General features: G+C 40.0%; 1 protein-coding gene across 1 annotated transcript in view; it reads left to right on the forward strand.

Moving 5' to 3' along the window:
• Positions 1–9,301, forward strand: part of Mdn1 (midasin AAA ATPase 1) — a 163,787-nt gene extending 154,486 nt beyond the window's left edge. The window contains 13 exon segments of the mRNA XM_047557902.1: positions 162–207; positions 2,325–2,413; positions 3,265–3,319; positions 3,322–3,379; positions 3,935–4,109; positions 5,080–5,153; positions 5,252–5,310; positions 5,313–5,365; positions 6,176–6,211; positions 6,213–6,240; positions 6,648–6,755; positions 6,758–6,789; positions 7,953–9,301. Of these exon segments, the coding sequence (XP_047413858.1) occupies positions 162–207; positions 2,325–2,413; positions 3,265–3,319; positions 3,322–3,379; positions 3,935–4,109; positions 5,080–5,153; positions 5,252–5,310; positions 5,313–5,365; positions 6,176–6,211; positions 6,213–6,240; positions 6,648–6,755; positions 6,758–6,789; positions 7,953–8,225 (1,086 nt within the window). The 3' untranslated portion in view covers positions 8,226–9,301.

The raw sequence follows: 9,301 nt of genomic DNA on the forward strand, positions 1-9,301 counted from the left end.
ATATTTGTTTTTGACATGATTTGGTTTCTCCTTTATTGGCTATTCCTTTAGGCTAGCGCCTCCTGTTGCTGATTTGCATCGTTGTTTTTCATCTCTTCCTCATGGAATATTTTGCTGAGAATGTTCTGTAATGCTGGCTTTCTTTTTGTAAATTCCTTTAGCTTTTGTTTATCATGGAAGGATCTTATTTCATCGTCAAATTTGAAGGTAAGTTTTGCTGGGTATAAGATTCTTGGTTGGCATCCGTTTTCTTTCAGGGCTTGGTATATGTTGTTCCAGGCCCTTCTAGCTTTTAGGGTCTGGATTGAAAAATCTGCTGATATTCTTATTGGTTTCCCTCTGAATGTAATTGATTCTTTTCTCTCGCGGCCTTTAAAATTCTGTCTTTATTTTGTATGTTAGGTATTTTCATAATAATGTGCCTTGGTGTGGGTCTGTTGTAATTTTGTATGTTTGGAGTTCTATAAGCCTCTTGTACTTGGTTTTCCATTTCATTCTTCAGATTTGGGAAATTTTCTGTTATTATTTCATTGAATAGATTGTTCATTCCTTTGGTTTGTTTCTCTAAGCCTTCCTCAATCCCAATAATTTTTAAATTTGGCCTTTTCATGATATCCCATAATTCTTGTAGATTCTGTTCATGATTTCTTACCATCTTTTCTGTTTGGCCAACTTTGCTTTCAAGATTAAATAATTTGTCTTCAATGTCTGAGGTTCTGTCTTCCAGGTGTTCTATCCTAGTGGTTATGCTTTCTATGGAGTTTTTAACTTGGTTTATTGTTTCCTTCATTTCAAGTATTTCAGTTTGTTTTTTTTTCAGTATCTCTAACTCTTTATTGAAATGATCTCTTGCTTCCCGTATTTGGTCTTTTAACTGTTGATTGGTGCGATCATTTAATGCCTGCATTTGCTCTTTCGTCTCCTCCTTCAATGCCTGCATTTGCTCTTTCATCTCCTCATTAGCTTCCCTGATCGTTTTAATTACGTACATTCTGAACTCCCTTTCTGACATTTCTTCTGCTGTGCTGTCATTGGGTTTTATTGATGTAGTATCTAGGTTGTTTGGGACATTTTCTTCCCTTGTTTTCTCATATTGGTCAGTTGTCAGTGGGACCCTGAGATATTGCAGTTTTCCGCTACTGGCTTATCATGTCCCGGTAGATTTCCAGTGTATCACCTCCCAGCCTTCAGTAGCCTGATGTCTTGGAGGAATCTGATAAAGCAGCTCATCCGAAGAAAACTGCCCCTAGCCCCCTACTGGTTCCACGGTTTGGAACTGGCTCTGTGCGGAAATGCTCTCACTGTGGGCCTGCGCCGTGCAGCTGGCCGTGTGGGAGGAGCCACTGCCGGAGTGTGGAAGGCTACCTTGGGAAGACTCTAGCTGCCCTGCCCGGCTCCAATAAGCCACCTCTATCTGGGCCTGCCACCACGGGCCAAGCTTTACCCAGTGGGCAGGACTCACCTGTGGCTCTGTTTCAGTCCGAGTCTCTCAATGGCTCCCTTCTTAACTCCAGGGTTCTGGAGCGACTGGGGGTGCAGTCTCCCTCTAGGCCGCCATCTGGATCGCCCCGTGAAGAGAGCCTGCAGCCGGAGTGGGCCGAGCCGCCTGAAGAGGTCTCTGGCTGCCCTGCCCTAATCCCAGAGGCTGCTTGCTGATCGCGGCTCTCCGCTGGTTCTTGCCGGAGTATGCTGCGCTGCAGTGGCTCCGGGACTCGGAGCTTGTTCTGGTCAGAAAGGCCTCTCACTAGCGGGCCAGTTCCATTCCGAGAACCTGGAGAAGCTGGCTGTGTGGGCCGGGGGTGTTCTTTAAACAGGTGATACTGTTTCAAGTTAATCCCAGGGTCACAGTGCCCTGACCTGTCTATGATGGTGGGTCTGGTCTTAGCCTTGGCTCACATCCCACTTTTCTTAACCATCTTTGAGTAAGGAGTCTTCAGGAGAAGTAACAATTCACGATGGTTAATTAACAGGAATGTTTGACTTATCACCTGCATTTAGGAAGAGCCCTTTGGTCAAAGTTTTTCACCCTATCAGTTTGATTTAATGATAGAATAGATTCTTAAAGACTATTTTATTATTGATGAGTTAAGAGTATTTGGTTTGTTTGGCTGTGGTAGATTTATAAATGTTGAACCTTTATCCATGTTCTCTCTCTAAAAGGGGAAGCAGAATCTGGCATCCTCTCATTATGCCCTTAAATTTGCTTAGGTTTTGAGTCTCAGGCATTTGTTGGTATGCATTGAGTTCTTAATGCAGGGAGGAAGGCAGCCAGTGATATGCTGGTGGTTCTTATTATATCTTTATTCTTGGCTTTTTCCTTTTAGCCCCTTGTAAAAGATGTCAATCAGCTAAGGCAGGAGATGGAGAGGCAGCTGGAAACATGGGAGCTACACGAATCTGGAACCCAGGAGAAGTAAGCCACTGCGGTTTGGACTTTTAAAGATAGTGCCAACTGAGTAGGTTCTTAGCTCACTTATGAAGAATGTAATTACATTTCTAAAACCCAGGTCTATTCATTGCTTTCTGGAACTTTGCCACTGCATCTGTAGTTTTATTGAAATAGAGTATCTGATATTTAGTTCCTTTAACTTCTGTTGATGACTCTGTAGTAATGTGACAGTGGTTGTAAGCTAGGCAAAAGCCTATGCTGTGCCATCCTGTGAATAGGCTACCAGATCATTGCTGGCTCTGTGGATTAACCAGAAGTATCATTTTAGTGATTTGCATCCTAAATTTCAGTATATGTATATTTTAATATTATCATTGTTCTTACCACATTTGTGTTTTAAGTGCTTTGCCATAGTTAGTAGAAACATGGGGCTTTGTGTTCAGGAAATAAAGTGCCATTCAGTATGTTACCTGAGGGATTTGCACTTTCTTGTCACGTTTACTTTTGAAGCATGACTCTGAGAACCCATGAATAAGTGGCTAGATCTGCTGGCAACAGAATTACTCAGTGAGATCTGCCTCCCTGTACAAAGGGCTGTAGATGTGAATAAGGCATTGATTTGGTCATGAATTTCAGTTATTAACTGCCTTGTTTCATTCTTTCTTACCTGGAACTGTGAGTTATAGTTTTGGTAGAAGAGGAAAGAAAACATTTCTAATCAAGTGAACTATAGGTAGCAGCTCACTGAAAGAAGCCTTAAAGTGCTTCTGTTAGGAAACAACTTGCATGAACCTTCCCATTACTGCTTCATCATGTTATGACTTGGTTGGCTTTGATATTCAAAGGGTATCTTGTATTTGTTGTCATTATCCCAGGAAAAGGCTGCAGCTGAGATGTGGCAGAATTACCTGGTCTTGACTACACCTCTTTCACACAGTTATGTGAGCAGCTTCGTCTCATATTAGAACCTACTCAGGCAGCCAAACTGAAGTAAGTCTTCACAAACCCTCATAATGTTTGAAAAGATGAGGGTATCATCATTTCTGCTGCACTCAGCACCACATCTTTTATAGTTTTGGCTCCTAGGCTGCCACTTTTGCTGTATAGGAACCAGCATGGTGCTCCTTACTGTTTGCTTTTGTGATCTCTCCCACAGAGTTTCTCTTTTCCATTACTATCAGATGGGGAAACTGGCTGAGCCTTTGGTTGTGCTACTCACCTAGATGTGTCCAAAGAAAAGGAAGAAACCAATACTTTGTATTCAATGTAAACCTTTGTTTCTAACTTTTTAAAATGTATCTTGGCTTTTTTGGAAGGACCTAGTTATTGCTCCCTCATATATACATGACTGGCATGCCTGGCTGGTGGTCAGGATATACTGGTCATTAGTTCTTAATTTACAGTAAACACTTCATTGTGCCAGGTGACTAGTTACTTGGTACTCTTGGTTTTAATGGATTAGTGTGATTTTTGTTCTTAAAAAAAATTCTAAGTTATAAGCACTTGTTAATTAGTTTTTGCCCCTTGTTTGGATAAATTTAACAGAGGAGACTATCGAACGGGGAAGCGACTGAACATGCGGAAGGTCATTCCATACATTGCCAGTCAATTTCGGAAAGATAAGATTTGGCTCCGAAGGACTAAGCCCAGTAAACGCCAGTATCAGATTTGTTTAGCTATTGATGATTCTTCTAGTATGGTAGACAACCACACCAAACAGGTAAGGAAGAAATACATGGCAGTTTAACACCAAACCACATTGAATGGGTTACCCAGATAGCAAAAACAATGTGATGGTTGTGATGAGAGTTCAGAGGACAATTTCAGGATTTCTCAACTATTTGGTTCCTTTTTGTTGTTTTTTAACCCCACTGTTCTGTTGTCTGGATGCAGAATAAGTAAATTCGACTATTTTCATAAAATGCAATAATATACTATTAAGCTACTCTCCAAGGACTGTATAACATAGCGATATCTAAAACAACTGATTTTTTTTTTTTCATGTATTCAGGACATATTTTATTAAGTCTGTAGTTTATTATTATTATACTACTTATAATGATACTATGGACACTGGGATGTTGATCATTTTTAAAATGAAGCTGTTATCCAGCATAAGCCAATGAGCAACCTAAAATGTGTATCTTCTGCCAAAAAAGAATAACCTTTGGACCTGCGTTCATATCTCGCTCTCTACTTATCACATAACACTGGGCAACTTTTTGTAAAAATTCAGTTTTGAAAAGTGAGGATTATAACAGTACTTATCTCAGAGTTTAACGTATGTAGTGCTTTTTAGACTAATGTCTGAAACAGCTGATTTTACACGGGCATTTTAAGTGGACTTTTAAATTTTGTCACCCATAAAGATTACTTTTACATAGTACCTCCCCACCCCCATGAAAGAAAAATCAATTTATGGACCATATTTCACAGTTACTTTTATTAGATGATATCTAGAACAGACCATTTCTACCATTGTGATAGATTCTAGATTTCATCATTTGTGGAACCAAGGAGGGGCTAAGGCCACCAAAACCTCAAGTTTTGTTATAAATGTGATGGTCTTAGAACTATCATTTACCATACAAAATATAATAATTTCTGTGGAAATCTTGATGGAAAAAAAGATTCAGAGGCACTAGTTCAGAGGATATCTGATACTAAGCCCTTCACTTTTTATTTCCTAGCTTGCATTTGAATCATTGGCTGTGATTGGAAGTGCTCTAACCCTCCTGGAAGTGGGCCAGATTGCAGTGTGCAGGTAAGGTTGCCTTTTAATCCCATTGGAAAACCCTAACCTTGTTATTTTAATCACATGACCAAATAACTCCTATTATATTTGGGTTTTTCTCCCCCAAGTTTTGGAGAGTCGGTAAAGCTATTACACCCATTCCATGAGCAGTTCAGTGATTACTCGGGGTCCAGATTCTACGGCTGTGCAAATTCCAACAAAAGAAAACCAAGATTGCTCAGGTATGCGGCTGAAGTCAGAGGTCTTTTACATTAGTTATTCTTAAGCCGATATTGGTGCGTAATTTTTAGGCACTTCCTTTCCCCAATATAGTATTCAGGACAGGTAAATTAACATACAGAATAATCCTAACCTTCAGTCTGTGTACCACTAGAATAGAAGCTTCCTTGGCATCCATTATAAACCAAGGTGTGACTTTTTCTCAGTTCCTCAAAGATTAACCTAGCACCATTGCTTTTTCTAGCTCCCCAATTTTTGGTGGTTTAGAACATTCTACAAAAATAAATTTATCTTTCAGTGCCCTGTCAGGTGGGTCAAAGCCTATTCACTCTCATTTAGCCTAAAGAAGAAATGTGAAGTAGAGTCAGCAATGTACTTAGAATAACAAAACAAACAGGGGTAATATTTCTGTTCTGCTCGTCCTTCTTTTGTTTGACTTATTTCTTGGGGTGGGGGAGGCATTCATGGGCGTTGGTGTATTGACTTCTTTGGGTGTCTTCACAGAACAGTAGTGGAGAGACTCACCAGTAATGCACATCTTGTCTATACCTGAGAATGCCTCTATGAAAGGGTAAACACTAAGCCACACAAGCCTCGTCTTTCCTTCACTTCAGATGGCTGGAAGGACAACTTGATTGTCTTTTAGGCCTTGGATAGTTATCTGACCATATCTGACTTCATGTTAGAAGTCATTTCAATTTCTAACAATGGAAGGAGATTAAATAGCTTTCTTTTGGGGGCAGTGCTAGGATCTGAACCCAGATCCTTGGGCATACTAGGCAGATGCTCTGATTCTCTTCTGTCTGGTTTAGTTTCTAGAGTCTGTAGCCAACATGTTTGCAGCTGCTACAGCAACTCTCACAAAACATCAGTCCAGGTGCAGCTGCATTCTTTGTTAATGAAAAGCCTTTTCCTTTCTCTGTGTTTGCAAAATGTTTTATGTCACTGTACTGTCACCATCTTTTAAAAGGTGATTTGGGCATGCTCTTCTAATGGCCTACTCAGGCACTATCATCCTTATTTATAGTCATAAACATGGATGTGTTGCTCTACCATGGAAGATGATCTAAATTTGACATTCTCTAAAATACCACTGGGAAATTCAGCCATACTGAAAGCAACTCAGTATGTCTTTTTTCTCCTAAGTAAATGACATAATCAAAGGCTCATTTTATTTGTGCTTAGAATTCATCAGTTTCAAGATGTTTGGTTTAATAGTACAGGGAATGTTTATGCTAAGAAGCTGTTAAAATGATTTGTTCTCTTTCTTCTCATGCTCTACAGAAACTGCACAACTCCTCCTAATAGTCTCTGATGGACGAGGCCCTTTTCTTGAGGGCAAAGAAAGAGTCCTGGCTGCAGTTCAGTCTGCCCAGAATGCTAACATCTTTATCATTTTGTTGTGTTGGACAATCCCAGTTCACGGGTGAGTAACACTGAAAGCCTCATTTCCTAGAGAGAAAAGGATTCCTTTCAACCTGCTACTAATCTGAAATATGGTTTGGGTCACTCCATCATATTGAGAAATTCCTGGCATCCATAGAATTGTGTCAGGCACTATTCTGTGTATCTTTGTATTTTTATAATTATTCTTACCACCTGAAAGACAATGAAACTTATATGTAGAATCTGGTGCAGCTTTTGTCTCTGGTGTCAACCATTCTTTAGATCCATTTCTAGACTCTGGAACCCCAGGTTACTGGGTACCCTGAAAGTCAAGAACTGTTGAAATTCAAGGTTCTCAAGAGGAATGGGAAAGACTGCTCAGCAGTCTTCATAGTCTTCATAATAGAGATGTGATGTGGAGAACTATAGAGACCTAGTCCTTCTTGGTTCTTGCTAAGTTGTTAAAGATGTCCTCACATTTGCCTCAGTCTCCTAAAAGCTGGGATTACTGGAATGCTCATCTATATGTTGATGAATATGTTCTTCGGTCTAAAAGAAAAACTTTAGCATTTCTTTTTTTTTTTTTTTTTTTTTCGGTGCTGGGGATCGAACCCAGGGCTTGTGCTTGCAAGGCAAGCACTCTACCACTGAGCTGTCTCCCAGCCCCCAAACTTTAGCATTTCTAAAGGTAGCTTTCAAGATTTTTTAATTCTCATGTATTTTTTCAAATTTTAGTTGTGATTAAAACTTAAATGTCTTAGATATGAGTTCATCCTCTAGGTTGTGACCTGCCCTGTAAACAACAGATACCTCAGCTTTGATAATAGCCCGTGATTGATTGAAATCAAGAGCAGCCCTTCACACACCCTTATCAGCTTAGTAAACTATGCCCAAGGGCAACTCTGTTCTTGGTAAACACTGTCACATTAAAGTCTTGGGAGCAAGATGAAGATTTAATGGCAATTATTCAGGTAGAGAATGGAGATATCATTGTAGGGAAAGCAGACTTTGTTTACCCTTCATCCTTGAGGGGAGTTCTAAAAATTGTCATCAGAAGAGCTAGCCAAGGTGTTGTTGGTTTTTTTTTTTTTTTTGTAGTGCTGGGTATTGAAACCCAGGGCCAGCACTCTACCAACTGAGCTATGTCCCCAGCCCTGGATGTTGATTTTTTTAATTTTCCTTTTTCTTTAAATGTCTTGACAGGATTCTATCTTGGACATTAAAGTACCAATATTTAAAGGACTGGAGAGATGCCCTGAAATCCGATCATACATGGAAGAGTTCCCCTTCCCATTCTACATCATCCTTCGAGATGTGAATGCTCTTCCTGAGACGCTCAGTGATGCCCTCAGACAGTGGTTTGAGTTGGTGACTGCCTCTGATCACCCCATAGAACAGAAAGAGCAGTCCAAAGTGAAACTGTTTGAATCATGGCCAGAATGTTGCAAGACTTACCTGATGCTCCCTTTTGGATAACTGTTTCTGAACTTACCCATCTAAACTATATTATTTTTACCCTACATTTGATCTTTAAATCCACCAACAGCTACAAAATACATATGAAAGCTTCCTAACAAACCTGGGGTAGAGAAGGAACAGATGGAGCAGCAAGGCTCCCTTCTCATACTGGGGAGGCCATGCCCTCCTTTGGATCCAGCTACCTGTTTTCCCCTTGCAGGAGCTCAAGACACTTTTCTAGAGATGCTGTCAAGAGCATGGGAATGAACTGTGGGCCCTTTGAACAAAGGACTTAGGGAGCTGCCATTTGGCCCTGCCTTGGCAAGCCCACGGTGTGAACCTAAAGGCTATCATGTGGCTAAGATGCGTACAGTTTTTTACAGAGCCTGATTGTGCATTTTCTTATCATGCTTATTGTGAATAGAACTCCTCTTAGAAGGCAGGAGGCCTACAGTGTATGTGTTCTCAGAGACTTAAACATATGGAAGTCCAAGTAATCAACATTTGTAAGTAAAAATGAAGTGGCTTTTCAGTGTTTTCACATTTGCTGCTTCAGGAGACTATGCAATGACAAAGATAAATTTCCCTTGATTTCATTCTCTCAGTGCCATAGGCCCAGTTGTTGTAGTACTTTTAATTTTTCCCTTAACAGTTAAGGGGAAGAATCATTGCTCACACTGCTTTTGAGCTAGACTGAGACAGTCTTATTCTGGAAAAGAAATGCTATGTTCACAAGAATTAAGCAGCTACATCTATTTTTTTTCCCCAGTTAAAACACACCAGTGGTTTTTAGGCAGTTTTTCTTTGGCCAGAAAGCAGTGCTTGAATACTTGAAACTGTGTGCTGTGTTCTATTTAATGTTCTGTCAGAATGTTCTTTTTAGGCAACATGCTATGTATGACATGATCATCTTATCTCCATGTCTGTTTTCAAGTTACACTGTGAAGTCTGCCACGCTGATGTGGTGGTCGTTAAAGACACAGATTGCTTGTTTGACCAAGTGTCCTAAAGCATGTATCAAGTTATATCATTTTTTATTCTAAAAAGCTATGCAGTTTATATTCTGAAAGTTATTAAAATAATATAACACTGTT

The sequence above is a fragment of the Sciurus carolinensis genome, chromosome 7 (assembly GCF_902686445.1).
Source record: "Sciurus carolinensis chromosome 7, mSciCar1.2, whole genome shotgun sequence".
Classification (NCBI taxonomy): Eukaryota; Metazoa; Chordata; class Mammalia; order Rodentia; family Sciuridae; genus Sciurus; species Sciurus carolinensis.